The 20,246-nt window shown below is 45.5% G+C and overlaps 1 protein-coding gene across 1 annotated transcript in view; it reads left to right on the top strand.

Moving 5' to 3' along the window:
* Positions 1-17,164: 17,164 nt before the first annotated feature.
* Positions 17,165-20,246, top strand: part of MAPKAPK2 (MAPK activated protein kinase 2) — a 93,939-nt gene continuing 90,857 nt past the window's right edge. Inside the window, 2 exon segments of the mRNA XM_032792542.2 lie at positions 17,165-17,459; positions 17,462-17,683. Of these exon segments, the coding sequence (XP_032648433.1) occupies positions 17,412-17,459; positions 17,462-17,683 (270 nt within the window). The 5' untranslated portion in view covers positions 17,165-17,411.

The raw sequence follows: 20,246 nt of genomic DNA, 5'->3' as shown, positions 1-20,246 counted from the left end.
TGTTCCACTGAAATTCAGTGGGATTTGAGTAGCTGAGGGCCAGATTTTTAAAGGTATTTAGTTGCCTAAAGAAGCAGATAAGTGCCCAGTGGGATTTTTAAATGTGCCTATCTGGATCTTTAAACTCCTAATACCTAAAAAAATCTGGCCCTAAATCCATTAGGCCCTTCTGAAAATCTTAGTCTTGATAAGTTCAGCCCTCCTCATCTGATGCACTGCTGGCAGGACAGGAGCTGAAAGCAAATGTGCTGAGGCTGTTTACTACTGTACTTGCCTTTCTGCAATTCTTGAGATCAAACATAAGCCCCTTTTGTAGAGCACAAACACGATAAAAAAAATTATGGTGGAAAAACCCACACAATAAGGATAAATGGATTTAGGGTTAAGTTGGATGTTATTACGTATTACAGTCAAACCCTGCCATAACGCGAAATCGCATATAACACTATCGCAGGTTGGCTCCCCTTTAAGGTACAGTGTAATACAGTATGATACAGTACCAATGGTCCCCAACACCATGGCAGGGGAGAGAAGCTGCAGCCCCGCAGCTGCTGGGGACAGAGAATTCCGAGACTGCTGGTGCTGGTGCTCTCTACCCGCAGCAGGCGGGGAGCTGAGGCTCCTCTTGAAGTGGGAAGGAAGCCTCGGCCCCGCACCTGCCAGGGACAAAGAGCACTGGCGCCCGCAGCCCTGGAGTTCTCTGTCCCCAGCAGGCGGGGAGCCGCAGCTCCTTTCCCCTGCTGGGCACTAGGCACCAGGGGCACTAGGCGATGCACCTCAATGCACCGCTTTGGGGACCACCTGACTAATTTGAAACCCCGCCATACCGAGACCCCGCATTTAGCGCGATGGGATTTTTTGGACCCCAAAGGTCCCATTATAGGGGTTTCATTGTATTTATACCATGGTAGCATTGACAGGCCCCAAACTGGCTGAGGCCTTATTTTGCAAGGTGCTGTGCAAATATATAGTAAAAAACCCCAAAGACCTTGAATATGTTTTTTCATAATAGGAAAAATTTCCTTTGTGAAAAAGATCTCCCTGCTGAGCTGTGGTCTGATGATAATTTCTTGGTCTGAGGGTGTTTCTGTACATCTGTCAGTCTCAATTACTTTCCAGGTAATATGTCCAGGTTATAACAGTATCAGAGGGGTAGCTGTGTTAGCCTGGATCTGTAAATGCATGCATCTGGGGAAGTGAGTATTCACCCAGGAAAGCTCATGCTCCAACACATCTGTTAGTCTATAAGGCGCCACAGGACTCTTTGTTGCTTTTTACAGGTTATAATAGTTCCTTTCATCCCAAAATTCTTTCTAAATGGACATACAAACTATACATGGAGATCATTTCATGCAGCACTAAAATGCCACCACTTCTGGGGAGGAGCACAGCAGCTGTTTAACAGCATGCAGCAACACTCCATAAAAGTTGAGAGTAGGCCATGAAGAGGAATTGCTGTCTGCAATTAAAACAACTTGGAGAATTTAGTTTGGCAGCAAGTAATTAGAATGAAGCTGGCTGGTTTGGTACTGGTTCACCAGTCCCGCTTTTTGCAGTGCCCTAAGCGTTCTTTGGCAGGCTCATAGTCAAGGAACAAACCATCTAGACTCTGCTTTGCCTGTGAGATCTGACAAGATGGAAGTGCAGAGCGGCATAGCAGTATCGGGGATGAATACGTTTCTCTCATTTACACAGATAACTACATGACCCTCTCCAGATTTTACTGAAAAAGAATAACCACAGAAAGTACATTTACCAGCAAGCTTTCCCAGCATTACCTCCTGTGCTTATTGCAGCATTCCAATCCTCTCATTACTCTAAGAAGGACTTTAATAGATTTAATGGGATTTTATAATATTTCTTCAACTCAGTTTGCTCTGTCCTGAAAGCATGCAGGGTTATTTAAATATAGTATCATTTTTTAAGTGAGAAAGCTTGTTACCAGCTTCCTACATGCACAAACATACCCAAGGATAGGAACTGAATACATACAGCCTTCCCCCCCTATAACTCTGCTATAATCAGATAATAATCTAATTTACGGCTCGCCCAGCAAAGTGCTTTAGCAAATCAGCCAGTCGTGTTACGAGGCTATAAAGGCTGAGATTGCCGCCAGCCATTTCTTTTCCCTGCTGGGGAGTCAAAAGAGGGAGGCGGGAAAGGATAGCTTCCTCTCATTGAAATCCACATCCTTATAAATTATTCTAATAGGCATGGAGTGGAAGTCACACTATTCAATTGGTTCCTGTGTTCCTACGTGTGGCTGGGGTTTTTACTCATCACTGGGGACAAATTGCATTTAGCACAGAACAGCCAGCATGGAGTGGGTGTGGGGGGGTGGAGGTTGAGATGAGAGTCCAAAAAGCCAGGGGGAAGACACATCAGATATTTAAATTATCGCCCATACAGCCATTTCTCAGGATAAGTATTGACTTTCTGTCTCTGGGATACTAGAAGTTAAGTATCTATATATCTGTCCTCCAGTATGTCAGTCTATCCATGGTATTTCTATATATCTCTATAATAGAATCCTAGTAGTTACCTACCTGTCTCCTGGCAGGCTGCTCTGCTTTTGGTTTTTCTAATCACAGAAGCCTTGAAGCTAGAGATGGGAAAGACCTGTCATATCAGCCAACCCATCCTTCGGGAGCAAATAGAGAATTGTCCCTCCCGGAAATAAGGCATTAGATGCCAGTGATGGATGGAGGTTTGGGGGTTATTTTTCCTAGCTAAGGCTGAAATAGCTAGATATTCTGGGGATGAATGTGCTGAAAGAAACATTCCTGCAGTAGACTCAGGATGATGGGTCGGATGATCTAATAGCTTTTTTCTATCACTAACTTCTAGGATTCTCTGATTAGAAATGCCATCGACAGCTAGGCATTTCAGCATTTGACAGTAATTGCTTCCACCCTTCTAATATTTCAAAAAGAGCAAATAAAGGGCCACAGAGAGCTTCAAACTCCTTAGGGTGGGAAAGGAGAACACAGTTAAGCAACAGACAGATCCTGATTGTTTTATGTGAGACCTGGAAATAGCTCCCCAAACTTCAGGATTGCCCCATTCTCCAACACATCCGCAGGATTAGGATTACCACAGGGAGCAAACGGCTCTTGACACAGGGCTGGATGGTCTGAGGGCTTGGCATTAGGAGCCTTTCACCTCCACAGCACTGCTTCCAATCAGGCCCACGTGCTCCTTTCTGAAAGCAGGTTGGTGCGGCCTCTGAGGTAAATCATTCATCGGTTCTAAGGCCAAAGGGACCACTGGGATCATCTAGTCTGCCCTTCTGTGTAGAGAGCACAGCCGTGGAACTTGCCCCGAAATCAGGCACTAACTAGAGCATACCTTTCGGAGTCCCCGCCCCCCACCCCACTCAATTTAAAAATTGTCAGAATTTTTAATCCTCCACAGCCCTGGGCCTTGAGCAATTATAATGTTGGGCCAGTTCCCAGTGAGCTGGGGACATTTGGGAGGGGAAACTGACACGCGAAGAGATGCTCAGGGCTTATTTATAGCAGCAGGTACAGATTTTACACCAGCTACTCAACCTGGGAAGCCTGCGCTGTGGCCAGGTATCCAGTGCCATGGAAAACACCCTCACAGCTGGTCCCCTAAGCAGAGAGGCCAAGGCATGTTTGAGGTGGGGAGCCTGAACTCCCCCATCAGCCTGCAGGACTTTTCCCTTTGGAAGTGTATTAAGGCACAGTGGTGAGAAAGGTTGCCGCTTGTGATCATTTGAATTACAATAGTACCTAGAGGTCCCAACCCCGATCCAGGATCCCAGTGTGCTACACACTGTGCAGACACATAGTAAGACAAGTCTGGGAGTAAAACTGTGTCCATTCTACAGATGGGGAACAGAGGTGGTGAGAGATTAAGGCCCAGCTCCTCAATGGTATAGAAGCACCAAACTCTCTGTGAAATCAATGAGAGATAAGTGCCTAAATACCTCTGAGGATCTGCTCCCAAGTGCATAGGTGCTGTCTCTGTGAGTGCTCCGGGGCTGGAGCACCTATGGGGAAAAAATGGTGGGTGCTGGGCACCCATCAGCAGCCCCCCTATCAGCAAGTCCCCCTCCCTGAAGCATCTCCTGCCTGCCAGTGGGCCCTGCCCATCAGCACCTCCTCCTCCTTCCCCACGCCTCCCACGAACCAAAATCAGCTGTTTTATGGCATGCAGGAGGCTCTGGGAGAAGGGGGAGAGGAGCGAGGATGCAGGTGGGGTCTTGGGGGGAAGGGTTGGAGTGGGAGCTAGGCCTGGGGCAGAGCCAGGGGTTGAGCACCCCCTGGCACTTTGGAAAGTCAGCACCTGTGCCCAAGTGACTTGACAAGACCTAGGAAAGGAACCTCTCCAAACCTGCTGCATAATATTGTATCTGCTCTGTGGATCAGCAAAAGGTGAATGTCCCCAGGGCTACAGGTATGGACAGATCTAGGCAAAGGGATAAACTAGTTTAGCATCTACGTATGAAGAAAGATCTCCTTTGTGATGCCTGTGATGCACTGTTGAAATGGTTTGGGATTGGTTTGTCTACCAGGTGTGAAACTAGAATCCATGGGGAAATTGAAGGCAGCTTCTGAATAATGCGATGATCCCTTAAGCGATTATAAACCTGTTGGTGAAGTCGCCTGGAACCAAATGATCCCACAAGACTATAGGACAATCTCAGAGCTGAAGTGATATCACCCTCTGGTGGTTAGAGTAAGAGAACAGCAGTCTATTGGGATTCAGGAGGAAACTGAAAACCCTGGTCCCTGAATCCTGTTTGAGTTTTTTTCTGTAAAGCAGAAACTCAGCCCAGGTTTGCCAAGAGGCTCCCTGAGATTCACCAGTCCTTTGAACTGAGCCAGAGCAATTTTGTGGCAAGAAAAGAGGAAACTCTGAGATTTCTGCTCTGTTTGAATGGGAGGCTTTTGGCTTGTTCGCCCCCTGAATCCTAAAGCAAAGGGCATGTAAACCCAGCAAGAGTCACAGTTCACATGGAGCCCTGTCACCAACCCCATCATGTGCTACAAGGCACAGTTACTGGGGGACTTTGGGGAGAAAAGAGCAGAGGAAAGATTTGTTCAGGCTCTGCCCCTTATGATGTAGGGATTTGCCCATTGAAATGAGGAGAGGGGCAGACAGCCTGGGAAGCCTGGGGGCTTTATTTCTGTTGGGATCTTTTATTGTGACCACATACAGGCTACTACAGTAGCCTATGTAGCCCCCACATGACCGGACTGTATCTGGGTGACTGTGGGGGGCATTTTCTTCCTATTCAGGGGAATAACTTCATCAAGGGCTAAGGCAGGGAAATACAAGGCATAACTTCCCCTCACCTCCCCCTGTAGCACAGTCAGCAGACAAGCAGAGGAGCACTCTCCTAGCACCAGCTGGCCTTTTCCCTGAAAATGCATTGGCCAGTCAATCTTCTCCATGTTTCTGTCCCTGTGGTTCAGGCTGGGTGGTCACTCACAGGGAATAAGTTCCCTTTAAGAATGAGGCATGTTAAGAGCGCTCGCTAGGGTATAGACCCCTCCCCGGCCCTCCAGTCTTTCCAGCAGACACTGGAGGATGGAGGCAGGACCTATAGCAACTGAGGAAAACTGACTTTGCTCTTTGTGGATTGTTTTTTTTTTACAGTGGTTTGTTAATGAACCAATGAACTGCTTTCAAACTGCAAATGTTAGGTTGGTGCATTTTAACCAGGGACCAAACGGATCGGTATTATAGTCAGGTTACCAGCAGTCCAACCCTCTGAACTAAATTCTGTTCTTAGATAATCAGCAGCAGAATTTTCCCTTCTATAGCTCTTTCACTCTTCCCTCCTTCTCCACTGCCACTAGTTGGCAGCATCTCAACTACCACAGGTTTCATGAGAGTGTAACTCACTTGTTTAGAATATTGTGAGCTCCCAACACCTTCTGCAGGGTTGTATTCTCTAGTCCAGGGGTCAGCAACCTTTCAGAAGTGCTGTGCCGAATCTTCATTTATTCACTCTAATTTAAGGTGTCGCGTGCCAGTAATACATTTTAATGTTTTTAGAAGATCTCTTTCTATAAGTCTATAATATATAACTAAACTATTTTTGCATGTAAAGTAAATAAGGTTTTTAAAATGTTTAAGAAGCTTAATTTAAACTTAAATTAAAATGCAGAACTCCCCGGACCCAGCATGAGTGCCAGTGAAAATCAACTCACGTGCCGCCTTCGGCATACGTGCCATAGGTTGCCTACCCCTACTCTAGTCTGAGGATAGGAAGAAATATGGGACCCACATAGGCCAGCCCATAAACACTGCTTTTTTTCCTGTCTGGCTTCTGAAATTGTAGCACTTTACATGGAAGCTATCCTGGAATGGTCTATGCAGGCCAATCTGCAGCCTACTGTAAGCGTCTTACTGTGGTGAGCATGGCACATGGCTAGATAGACATACATACAGACTTATGCTCCGTATAGACATAGACACACGCATCTCCCAGTATGCATCCTTACTCCCACTTCACAGCCATGCAAACAATTCCCCGCTCCTCCCCATGCCCCCCAGTCACAACTTTGCTGCATCCTATTAGCATCTTGGTCTTTACTGAGAAGTGCAATCAGTCGTGTCCAGTACGAAGGGGAGAAAAAAAGAACCCACAAAGAGGAACTAAAGCAGCTGAGGTGCAGTTTTATTGTCCAAATGAAAATTGTACACTTGGGATGATTTCCTATTTTTAGGGCTGTTTCCCTGCTGTTTGTTCCCGGAGCTGTGACATGTAGTTTTTTCAGACATCTGTGGTACCTAACTGTGCTGCACACGGCAGACTGTTCCAGGAGCTTGGCCTTTCTAGTTGCACAGCACGACAACCATCCAACAAGGTTTCCTGTGGTCTGCTCACGCTATTTCATGGAGGGCAGAGGCTTGTGATGGAAAGCAGAGGGACTTGTCTGTCATGTGTGCTGCATGGAACACAAATGCACAGTCTGAAAAGTTCACTACTAGATTCTTTGTGGAGCTAAATCAATGGTATCACTGGGAGAAGGGAGCAAAGGCCACAATCTTTTTATAGAACATATGAATAACGTGTTGGCTGGATGAGATCTGGATCAGATCACATGATGCCTGTTTTCTACATCTGATTGGAGGCACCGAGGAACAGAACCCTCTGAAACTTTTAGCTGGAAAGTGGGTGAGTTCTGTATTTCTATTAGCATTAGTTATCTGCTTCCTCTCCTTCCTTGCCCTTTCCATCCCTGGAGACAATTGGGCTGTTTCTTGCTAAAGGTCAGTGTGATGCCTGAACTGACGCAAGAAGGAAGAAAAGGAAATTGCTTCTGGTTCATTGTGAAACCAGACTGGGAAGTAAAATGACCTGCCCCTTTTGTCATCAGAGAATCAGATTAATCCGGAAGGTCTTGAAATGCTCATTCTTCCTTGAATTACACAGGGGTTGGGGAGGATTGTGGAGGGTGAAGGAGGTTTCTCAGGTAGCATTACTCTCATGTGATATGGCCAGAGTAGTTGAGTGGTTCATCCAGGACACTGGCTGGCCACAGGTTGAGCCCGGATGTTCAAGGCCCTTAATAAAATGGAGAGATCCCTTTCCAAGATCACTGTGGATTAGTTATTTCTCCTGATGAGCTGTAATTCCTGAATCCCAGTCCAGTGTTAATGGGGTCACCAGCAACATAGAGGCATGGGAAGTGCTGTAGTCATTCTTTTGGGTTAGGATGTCAATGTAATGGAGAAAGGAGAGTCACAGATATACAGGAGTCTTGTATGTGAGAACAGGAGGTAACTGTCTCACTCTGCTTGGCTCTGCTGAGTTCTCAGCTGGAGTACTGTATCCAACTCTGGGTGCCACACTAAGAAAGGTGGACAAAGTGGAGAAAATCCAGAGGGAACAGCAACAAAAGTGATCAAAGGTTTATAAAACCTGGCCTATGAGAAAAGGTTAAAAAAACTGGGCATGGTTAGTCTTGAGAAACAGACTGAGGGGAGACCTGATAACAGTCTTCCACTATGTTAAGGGCTGTTATAAAGAGGAGAGAGAGAAATCATTTTCCATGTTCACTGAAGGTAGGACAAGAAGTAATGGGCTTAATCTGAAGCAAGAAGATTTAGGTTAGATATTAGGAAAATCTTTTTAACCTAAAGGATAGTTAAGCTCTGGAGGTGTGGAAACCTTGTCACTGGAGTTTTAAAGACCAGGTTAGACAAACACCTGTCAGGGATGGTCTAGGTTTACTTGGTCCTGGTCCTACCATGGCCTTAGGGGGTGGATTAAGATGAGCTCAGTCCTAGATTACTAGGATTCTGTGTTGCTGGTGGAGAGATGTTTTATCCTGAGGCACAGTGATGCTGATGAAGTCCTTCCTGACTCTCTCTCATGCTGATTGGCACCATTGCTTGCTTTTTGGTGCCACCTAGTGGATAGTTAGTTAACCACTGAAGCCATAACTGATGTAATGAGATGAAATGTGAATCTGGGGCAACAGCCAGTTGGGATAATTAAATATCCCATGGCACATATTACTAGAGATATTAACCTGATCCCAACTAAGCTTACTATATTACCCTTGGTTATGACATTCTTCATTTCCTAACCTAAACCACAGTGCAGTGTTGCTCTGTGCTGTTAAACATCAGCTGTGCTCCACCCAGAGGTGGCTATATTTCAGCAGAGGATGAAGAGTGATCTGTGTATAGTTTGTTTGTAAAGTGGTTTGGGATCCTTTAGGTTCTGTATAATGCAAGATGGAGCGTAGCGTGACATGTTCTTTATCAGAGGACTAAGTCCTGATCATGCATGGGAATAGACTTAATGGGTCCATTCTCCCTTTAACCACTCTGATATCATTGTCTTTAGATTTTTATACCTAGTGAGTGACACGACTGATTCTTGTGTTTCCCTGGCAGAAAATCTTTCCCAGCTTGTAATCATTGGTTCATAAACTTAGAAGCAAAATTCTCTCTTCCTTAAAAGATGCTAGTGCCTCCCCACTTTTGGGGGTGTGTGTGCTAGCAATGGATTCACAAAGGAAAGAGATCTTGTGTTTCAGTATCTAAATCTCCATCCACACTGAGATTGCTTGGCAGAGATATAATGAAGACCTTCACCTTCCCTTTATTATGTAGAAATATTTCAGTTAGACTATCCATTTTGTGATGCTGAGAGGCTTTTGCAAGAATCCCCATGGGGAGGGGGAGCAGCCTTTGTCAGGCAGTCAAATTCTGTGGGTGAATTTTAAAGAAGAGTCTATGATTGTGTCATGCGGTGGATGGATCCCTCATGGGGACTGGCATGTTGGGGATTAATACAAACTCTGGTTCATGCAGCCGGCCATCTCTAGGTTTGCCTGCGTCCCCGTCAGGAAACTCCTGCAGCCTGTAGGCTTATTAAATTCAGCAGGCACCTAGATCCTGGATGCATTTCCCCTTCCTCAGAAGCATCAGCACAGCCACTGATGGAGGCAAGGTACTGGATTCAACAGCTCAATAGCAGAAAGGATAGTCACGTTGTTAAGGCACATCAGGACATAGGAGATGTGGATTCAGTTCTTGGCTCTGTGATAGATTCCTTGGGTGACCTTGGGCAAGTCATTTAATCTCCAAATATTCTCATCCTCCATCTGTAAACTGGGGGAGAAAATACCTCCCATCTTACCCCCTTTGTCTGAATTAAAATAATAAATTATTTAGGCTGGGCTGGCTCCAGCTCTTTTGCCACCTCAAGCGGCGAAGCCAAAAAAAAGAGCGATCGGCAGTACTTTGGTGGCAGCTATACTGCACTGCTTCATTCTTCGGTGGCAATTCGGTGGCGGGTCCTTCCCTCCGAGAGAGAGTGAGGGACCCACCCCTGAATTGCCACCAAAGACCTGGACGTGCTGCCCCTTTCCATTGGCCTCCCCAGGCACCTGCTTCCTTTGCTGGTGCCTGGAGCCGGCCCTGTGTTTAAGGCAGGAGTGTGCTCTTTGTGTGTGTAAGTACAGCACCCAGCACAACAGGGCCCTGTGCTCAGGCGGAGCCTAGAAATACTAGTTAAGGGTCTATCCATTCTGGCAAACACTGCATTCCCAATCTGTATCTTGAATAGTGCTGGATCTTTGGAACAGGCTATTGATTGGAATAAAAGGTAAGTGTAGCTGGGGACTGAGGGAGCAGAGAAAGGATAATGAGTCAATCAGTTTTCTTTGCCCCCAGATACTTTTACTAAGAGAAACTTTGGCTTCGTGGATAACTCCCACAGCATCTAATGAAAGTAGTCTGACTCAAGGGAGGCAGACAGCAGGAAAAACCCAGTGAACTGTCTTTAAAGTGTCTTTAATCTCTAAATTGCATTGCTATAAAGTCAGTTGACATTTAACCGCCCCACAAAATACAAAACAAGACAAAACAATAAAAAAAACTTGATAGTGTGAAGGAAGAAGAAAAAAAAATTCTTAATGGAAACGAAGGTTCTGTAAGACAGCTACAAGCTTGGAATTAATCAGGTTTCCCAGGATGAAAATTCACTTAAGTGGTGATATTCTCTTGCTGCTCTGTAGGTTTCAGGAAAAACCCAGATCTCCAAAGCGGAAGACATTGATTCCCTGACAAAGATCTTATTTATAATGCTGCCCAGTGACTGATGTAGATTTAATCCCTCAGACAGCCCATGGAAGCTGCTGCAATGGAGTGACAGCTGCTCAGTCTGTCATAACTGACATGATGCATTTTGATGAGGTTAGGCCTGTTGTTTGCTTCAGCCAATCATAGATCAGCTTTTCTAGCAAAAGTCAGGCTTTTGTAAAAGCATAATACATCTTTACAAATCAGTGGATTTATTTTATTGGTGTGGTTTTAAAACCTGGAAGGAGTGTATTGTTCATGGAAGGTGCTGAGTTGACAGTAATGGGAAATTAAGTCCTTTGTTTACAGGAGAGGTATTGCATAGGCAATGCAAGCTTCTCTTGTTATGACGTAGTGTATGTAGCTGTGTAAGCTTCAGTCTGGTTTCCTGTCTCCTTTAACTTCCTAGATGTCTGTTTTCTGCTGGAAGCAGATGCCATTTTGGGTTCAGCTCAGATGCAGCATGTTGCAAAGGCGACAGGCACACTGTGCTCTCTCTCATGGAGACTTTACTTCTGTTCTTTCTCATGCTGTTGTTTCCCTCAGTTTAAAATAGAATAAAAGTCACTCAGATTGGACATATGTGCTCCTTATGTCTGGTTAAATATAGCACCTGAGTTGGAGATATAAGTGCAAAGTTTGGTCTCCATGACCCCATCTGTCCCTGAGACTGACAACTTGGGTGCAACCAGTGGCTGGTTTTTGTGATACAGATACATGTCCACATGGAAATAGACCCTCGCGAGACACTTCTTACAGGTCAGCAGACTGCTATAACTTTTGTGCACTATTGACCAGGGTGATGACTGAACAAACCTACCCTTTATAACTAAGGATGAGTGTTTTATTGTTTCATGTTTCAGTGAATAATAGTGATCCTGTGAGATGAGTGGCTGACAGTGGTTCCATCTGCTGGAATCGGATGCAAATCCCATTTACTGATGCACCCTTGTTTAGGGATGACAAGTCACTGAGATTCAAGCTTCCTGTAAAAACAACTTAGCAACATGCATTTTTTTCATGAAGTCTGTGAGCAACTCTGACAGTGTTTAAAAAAAATCATTAAACACAGAGGACCAGATCAAGCAAAGCATTGAGTAGTCCTGTGTATCTAAACATGGGAGTAGTTTCAATGGGTAAAACTCTCAAAAGTGCCTAAAGTCCATTTTCATAAGTGACCTGGGCCTAGATCTTCAAAAGGTATTTACACGCCTAATTTCCACTGATTTCATAAGCACCTCACTGTCAAGAATTAGGACTGGCCGCTCCACGCGCCCAGTCTCCAGGAAGCCCATGAATACAGCTGAATCCCAGCAGGACTGCCTGGTTGACCATTCTGCCTGATTGGCTGAGGAAGTCAGCAAGCCCGCTCTTAAGCCCAGCATCTGATTTCTGGTAGCTTAATGCATGCCCCTTCTGCTGTGATCTCTCCTGTTTGCCTTGCTCTGTCCCTGAGCCTGCCTTGTTCCAGCCTTGCTCCAGCCCTGCTTCCCTACTGGCTTCCTGGCTCTGACTGCTGGCTTTGATTCCTGCCTCCAGGTCCATCCCCTTGTCTCTGGTTACTGGCTTCCTGAATCCAGTGCTGACTCCTGCTCCAACCACTAGGCATGACTGCCTATGTTGCAGTTTGTGACACTAAGATCCATTAACTTTCAGTGATGTTTAGGCCCTTAAATGCCTAAGTTCCTTTTGAAAATGGGACTTAGATGTTGAAAATTTTACCTGACCTCAAAGGGACATAAACATATGCTTAACTTTAAGCACATGCTTACATACTGTGCTGGATAAAGGCCTTAATAAGGAACACGGCAGCCTATAATGTAGGCAAAAAATGGATGTAAGACACCACTATGATTATCAGCTTATTTGAACTTCTGTGCATGTCCAGCTGGTTTTGAACTTTTCCCAGAGGTGTGCTTTGTCACAGCTCTGCTTTTGCTTTCCTAATGCTATTCCTGCCTGTGGGCGCAGCTCTTCTTTGTAACCATTAATCTTTTCTGACGCTGCGTGTAATAGAGGGGCCTTGGGCGTAACCTAGCACAGCAGGGATGGGAGATAATAATGGCCGATGGTGCATTGAACTAAAATGGAGTCTACAATTCATTTTGTGAAAAGAAAAATGTAATATTAAACAGTGCAATGGAATGTCCGTCCGTTTTGTATAACCCATCGTAATTTAGGGTGAAATTCACTGCTGTGCAGAGCCCAACCCAAAGTCTAAGTTCTCAAAACAGGGCTCTAATAGGAGTTAAGTGGTCCGTATAGGCCTTAGGTTGGCTATCTGCTTTGGGTGACATTCCCTGTCTATGCCAGCCACTTTGGATACTGCAACTATGGGTTCCAGTACCAAAATCTCTGAGCCTTTTGTCTGATTTTCATCCAAAGTATTGCCAGCTTTTATGATTTTACAGAAAATCTTCCAATATTTGGTGTTTTTTTCTTAAAACCCCAGCTGCTGGAAGCGGGTAATTATGGGAGATTCTCAGCCTTTGTGTAAAAACAAAAATCTCAGTTACTAGCCCTTGTGGCTGCAAAAGCGACCCCTCTAGGCTCAAACACCAGAAGGGAAATTACCCCACCGAAAAAAAAATATTACTTTTTAAAGCATGATTTTTAAGCCAATTTCATGACTTTGCGGGGGCCTGACTCATGATTCTTGAATGGCTGGGGTTGGCTACACAACATCCATGTTTCTGTATCCATATTAAGTGTCCTTTGCCATGGTCTGATTCTTAACCTGGGGCTGATATTCACATGTTACTGTTATCTACAAAGGGAAATTTTTAAAAAATCAGCAAAAATGTTCTTTTCTCCCATTTAAACCTTCCTCTGCAGTGTTCGCGACAAAGACACAGCAGTCTTGAACCCCAAATGTGCTACTGAGCAGTCTGGTTTCATTGTGGAAGGAGGGCCACCTCCAGAAAATTAAGGGCAGGAGCTTAGCCAGGGAAAGTGGGCCCAGCACCTCTGAATGGCAGTATAAATGGTGGAAAGTAAGCCAGACTTTAAAAATTCTTGGTTCTCACAGTCTCAGGCAGGATGGATGGTCCAGGGGTTGAGGCACTAGCCTGGGACTTAGGAGACCTGGCTTCAGTTCCCTGCTCTGCTACAGACTCCCTGTGTGAACTGGGGCAAGTGTTTTCGGCTACATCTACACTGCAGCTGGGGGGAGTGGGGTGATTCGCAGCACATGTAGACGTACCTAGGCTACCTTTAATCTAGCTGGCTCACTAAAAATAGCACTGAGGATGTGGCAGCGCAGGCTGCACAAGTGAGTACATACCAGGGGGTAAGGTGGGCTTCTGCGGACCACAGTGCTGCATTCTCACCGCTCTTTTTAGGTACATCTACTTGAGCTGCAAATCACACCCCCAGCTGCAATGTAAATGTAGGCTTAGTTTCTCTGTGCTGCATGCCTCAGTTACCGATCTGTACTATGGGGATAATAACACTGTCCTGCCTCACAGATGTGTTGTGAGGATGAAGGGATTAGATTGTGAGGTGCTCAGAGAGTATGGCAATGAGGGTCACATAAGGACCATAGATAGTGTAGTGGTTAAGGCACTGGACTGGGACATCTGTGTCTATTCTTTGCTCTACCTCTTACTGCATGTGACTTTAGGTAAGTCACCACAATGCCCTCTGTACATGAATGCTTCCCTATGTCACAGTTAGGTACATTCAGGAATGTTGGTGAGAGCATCAGGCACCACAGTGATGAGTGCCAGAGTAAATCCTATGCATGAATTAATACATAAATAGAATTAGGTATTATTAGTGACTCAGATAAGCCATTTCTTAGATGGAGCTTGACAGTGACTCTTCTATAGCCACCACATATCAAGTGCTGCTAATGTACAATCCATTTCACATCCATAAAGGAAAAATCTCTGCTTTCCTTCCCCTTAGCCCCGACTAAAGAGCTCTTCATTGGCTCTTGCCAGATGCCAGGCTGCTGAATGATAAATTGGCTCACAGCAAGGATTCCTTATCTGTTTAGCCCAGTTCTGAGGTGTGGTAGTTTCTTTATTGAATTCTGGACTGAACGTGGAAGTGCAGGTTAATTTGCTATCAGTGGGATGTCCTCTGAAGAACAGTTTTCTTTGCCTCTTGCCCTTTCCCTGACACTCAGTCTGCCTGCTCCATTTTTCATGTCTCTTCTCTTCATGGGAATTGATTATAGATAAACGCTCATCAAAAACCAGAGCGTTTTGGCAAACGCAATTATTTACCCATTGATGTTTTAATTTGTAATGCTGTGGATGCCTCCAGAAGCTCCAAATGGTGTGAAGCCTGTTAACTGGCTCCCAATGGCGAGGATTTGGAAGCCTGCAGGGCACTGAACTCTCACCACGTGGTTTTGATTTTATTGAATAAATAGCAAAATATCCCGATTTCACTATTTCTTGCTTCCCGCTTTATATTGAAGTAAAAAAACAATGAAAGACCATTCAGGGAGGCAAGATGGCTGATGATGTGCTAGGCAATATGATGGTACAAATAATAAACAATAAGGCCCTCACTGCTGTAGTATCTGACTGCCTCAGAACACCCTCGTGAGGTAGAGAAATACTGTCCCTATTTGACAGCTGGGGAACTGAGACACAGGGCAGATTAAGTGACTTGTCCACAGAAAAATCTGTGGATGAGCTGATAGTTGAACCCTTATTTCCTCAAGTCCAGATTAGTGCTCTGCCCACTAGACCATCCTTCCTACCTAAATGAGATGTAAAGCCTTTCCCGTAAGGACCGTTAGCTTAAGTTTGGACCGGGACCCAAAAAGAGACCACTAAAGGAGCAACATTTGGTGAGGCTCCGGCCCATCACACAACCACCATGGAATAAGCTGCAGGGCCTTCTCCCAAATCTGGGGGATCCCCAGCGACTGGCAGAAGCTCTGGTCATCTACACAGAAGTCCTGTGCCTCTGTGCTGACTCTCATTAGCAATCATGGGTGCTTGTTTTGGTTTGGTCTCTACAGAAAAGTCTCTCTAGTCTCTTCATACAGAACCTTTACTCCTGCACTTGTTCCATCCTGCCAGCTTCCTGTGGAATAACAGAGCATCTTCAGTGCTCATGGCTGTTCTTTCCATGTCTATTGGCAAGCACTCAGCCACAAACTGAAGAACATTGTTTATGATGGCTGAGCAGAGCTGACAACTACCAATGGCCTCTCCAGCTTCTCCTGTAATAGCATGTGTACAAATATGTGGTATTCTTTCCCCACCTGCTCCAGCCTATTCTAAAAAATGGCCTTTCCAAAATGCAAAAGGCTTGGGGGAAATGGCATAAGAGCTTTTAATATTTGCTTTATGCATTCTCTGTGTCGGCATAAAGGAAGAATCCTTGCATGATGGGCTTTTTCAATATCAAATGTCACTTATTTTTATCAACACATGCTTATTTATAGAGGGTCTCCAAAACTCATCCTGATTCAGCCAGCTCTCTGGATTTTGGTCCTTCGCTGTGGGGACACTTGAATGAAAGGTTCATGGCACTCATGCATTTTGGGATGAAATTCATCCCTAGGGTGGGGCCCAGAGCAAAGTCTATGCACCTCTTAAGTCCTTTTTAAGTCCCGTTTTGAGATCAGAAGTGATGCATAGTAGTCAGACAGGCTTTCTGAACGAGGGTCAGCTTTACCCTCTCCTTGTTGTCTATTTAATGGTGAACATCTCTGTATTTGGATGAGGCAGTGTGGGTATATGAGGAAGGGTTCTTATTCTACGTTCGCTTTTGTGTATTGTTTTATTACCATACCAAGGAATCCCAGTCACAGCACAGGACCCCATTGCGCTCAGTGCTGTACCAGACACAGACCAAAAAGTCGGTGCCCCCCCATACCTTGGCTCTCTCTCCTCCTCTGCCTCCCCTGAGAAAATTTCTCTCCAGTCTTCTTGCTAAAGATTTCCCAAGCTTTCATAGGTGCCCAAATCCCAGCAACTGTGTGATGACCTTGTAACCATCTCCATGGAGCTCAGCACGGGGCCAAGGGGTCTGACCGCATGAAGCTCATTGCAGGATCAGGACCATGGTACAATTCAGATGTGGAATGGTTTGATCAGAAGAAGGTCAGTCAATCTCCAGGAAGCACAGATCTCATTGAAAATGCTTTATTCCTTAGAATGGGCGGGGGGGATCCCAAGGAATCCTGGTGATGTTGGAAGAGGCAGAGAGCCACAGGAAAGCTGGCAGGTCTGTGTGGGCCTGGGGGAAGGCCCTGAGGGGATCCTCTCCCCAGTCTCCTCGTCTGTGGGTGGCAGGATGGGGGTAAACACGCACCCCAACCTCGTCCGACTTTCTCCGTTCCCCTCCATTCTTAAGTTCCTTCCCAAAGTTTAACTTCTCCCCCGCCCCCCTTTCTCTTCTCCCTTCCTTCCTTCTACCCTCCCTCCTCTGATTCCCCGCCCCTGGGACCGCCCCTTCAGGGGGAGGCAGCCAATCAAGGCGAGGCTGTGACATCAGTGCCGTGAAACTGACCCGGGGAGGGACCGAGGTTGATACATTGTAGCGATTCCTTTTCCTGTCTTCGCGTTCCAAAGAGCGAACGAGGCAGGCACGGGGACAAGCCTGGGGAGGGGGTGGGGGGTTGAGCGGGGGGCAGCAGCGTCGCCCCTTCGGAGACCAGGGGGGTGAGCAGCAGGAGCAGCAGCCCTCCTCAGGGCTCCGAGGCTTCCCCAGGAGAAGGGGAGATTGTTTCCTCCCCCCGCCTTCCTAAGCTGTGGGGGATTTAGTTCCGCTCCGCCTGTTGAGATCAAACTTCCCACTGTGGGGGGAGGAGGGGACTCGGCGCAAAGGGAAGGAGCCGCTGTGGCTGCCCCGGCTTTGCTACAATGCTGTCCAACTCTCCGAACCCGAATCCCCAGGTGCTGTTCCCCACCCCCCCTCTCCGCCCCCACCGCCACCCCATCAGCAGCCGCCACCCCAGCAGCACCCCCCCGTCCAGCAACAGTTCCCCCAGTTCAACGTGAAATCAGGCCTCCAGATCAAGAAAAATGCCATTACGGATGATTACAAGGTCACCACGCAAGTGCTGGGGCTGGGCATCAACGGGAAAGTTTTGGAAATCTTTAATAAGAAGACTGGAGAGAAATTTGCTCTGAAGGTAAGTGTGCAGGGGGAAGCAAGAGAAGTCTGCGAGGGATTGATGTGCCCACGCCCATCTTTCCTCTTCTGATCCCACATTCCTTATTTCCTCCCCCAGGTTTGGCTCAAACTGTTTTTGTAGGAGTGACACAGAAGTTATTGTGCTGTTAGAGTAGAGAGGAAGGTACCTGCAGTTATTAGGGGGGTGGGGATTGAGCCATGGTTGCCCCGTGTATAATTACCGGCTGAATTATTTACAGGCTACCTAAAACTGACGGACAGAAAAGAGGGTGCTTTAACTTTGGCCTAGGCAGATATCGCTGAGTCCAGTTGTGAATCTCTCCATCCTGCCGCGGTGTGGGCACAAATTCCCCACTTACTCACTGCGATGGGCTAGTTGGGGAAGTTTTGCCTCTGCTGTTTTTTTCCGGAGGGTGGGTGGGTGCGGTGGGTGGAGGGGGTTGTTGGATGATCTAATCTCTCTGCCTTTTAAAAAATGAAACACAGCATTTAATTCCCCTCCCCGCCCCTTGCAAAACAGGACTTCCCAACGGGAGAGGGGACCCGCGCCCCCGAGTCTCCTAGGCCTGTTCACGTTGGCTGCATTTCATAGGGCCCTTTCTCTCTTTCCCCTCAAATCTGTGTGTGTTTGTGTGTGTGTGCGTTAGTCGTGGTTTCCTTGGATCCACTGATCAAAACAGTTTGTGTTTGCAGAGGGAGGAGAGAGAGTTGTGCTCTGATTTCTTTCCAGATCCATTATTTTGGTAAAAGGGTGGTGGGAAGTGGAGAAGAAAGAGAAAGGAGCTCCGGTAACTTCGCATCTTCCCTTAAGGCCTGTGGGCACTTAAGTGATCACTGCAGGGAAGAGTATATCTTGTAAGAGAAATAAATTCTATTGTGGTTTTGAGAACACACACACCATCTTCTTTTGTGGTAGTGTCTTTGATTGCACAAGTTTAGGTTCCTTTTCTGTCTCCTTGCCCCTCAGAATCTTTACTCCAAATCTGGAATTATTAAAACAGTTATTTCCCTGATGTTCTGGTTAGTGATTTTTCCTGGTAGAGGTCTGACTTGACTGATATGACTTATAAAGAGAGAACTTGAAATTTACCAGCAACTGTTAGTTCTTGACAAGGCAGGGAATGTTTCTGGTGCTTTGTTACATGTAAATACAACAAGCAGAATCTGTTTTAAAGACGTGGTCTCTTGCACTGGGCAGGAACCGGTAATTCAGTGCTTTAAAGTGGTGCTGTAGAGAGAAGAAAATCACATTATGGGATGTAATAATAAAAATAAAGAATTTTTAAAAAATCAAATGGACTTTTAAACAAATATGCGATTTATTTGTTTATTTTTATTGCACTCAGCTGGGACAATGAAACAGAGATAGTCAGTTTCACTTTCTGGCTTCACTGCGCTCCATTGTTACTGCTCTGTGTTTCCATCACTTTAGAGGAATGTCTAGTTTCCCCTTAAACTACTCTCATTAAGAAAGACAAAATTAAGCTGTGTGGCATTTTAATTTAAAACAAAGCAAAGTGACATCGGAAAGGGATGCCTTAGTGGCCCAAGCATCACTTTTGAAATCCATTGACTTGTCGATTTGATCCAGTGAGTTTACTCTCTGTGTTTTCTGGATAAGCCCTTTAATATTCAAGGTCCTCTGTGTGGGCACTGAAGATCTCACTGCACTTTGTGTAAGCATAGACGTTGGTCTGGTTTTCCCTGTTTAATTACCCTCCCTGCTCCCCAGTTGTTGTGCAGTGTACTGTACACCAAGCTGCTACTGTTCTCCACCCCAGATGTAGCTATGTTTGTGGTGCTGGATCTGTATGCAGTAGTCCATAACATGCCTTTGTTTGACAGGTTTTCCACTAAATAAGATATTGTACTAAAATATACATTTTGCATCTAAATAACTTGACAGTTTCCATGTTTTCTAATGACTTTTTTTTGGAGTGAGGGAGGGTATTTCTCTGTTAGAGGGATCCTGTGATAGGTAATGCTAAGTACAAGGAAAGATGGGTACAATTTTTCTCCTCCCACGAAGCTGAACATTCCATATCTTAGGCACAATTTGCTCCCACACATTAGCTGTTCAGAAACACTATACGTTGTCCTGTTAATTGTGAAGATTAAACCCCCCTCCCTAAACATCCTGTTTTGACTGCATTTTTTTTAAGCTAACACATCTGCTTAAAGCCAACAAGCACTAATCCTAAAATAATAAAGAAGTAGACTTGACAAAAAATTCTTCTGTCAGTTATGAACCCCCTTCAGAAGTGAGGTGCGTGCAAGGGGATAAGTTATTACGACAAATACATTTTCTTGGGGAAAAGACGTTCTTCAAGTTAATCAACTGAATGGCAGATATTTCACTTTTTTGTCTGGAAATATGGAAATTTCTCATTAGTTGCAGTGTTATGTTTGAGGAAGACACAGACACAGTAATTTTTCCTTTATGTTGTAAATGAGTGGGATCAGCCTCTGTTTTGACAGACACGCTTTTTTCCTCCATTAAATTTAAAGTTGACTCAACGACTTAAATAGTAGTTGCTAATTCTTTCCTGTGTGAAATAACA

This window comes from Chelonoidis abingdonii, chromosome 4, assembly GCF_003597395.2.
Source record: "Chelonoidis abingdonii isolate Lonesome George chromosome 4, CheloAbing_2.0, whole genome shotgun sequence".
NCBI lineage: Eukaryota > Metazoa > Chordata > Testudines > Testudinidae > Chelonoidis > Chelonoidis abingdonii.
Note: the sequence above shows the minus strand (reverse complement) of the source record. Positions and strands in the feature narration are given on the sequence as shown.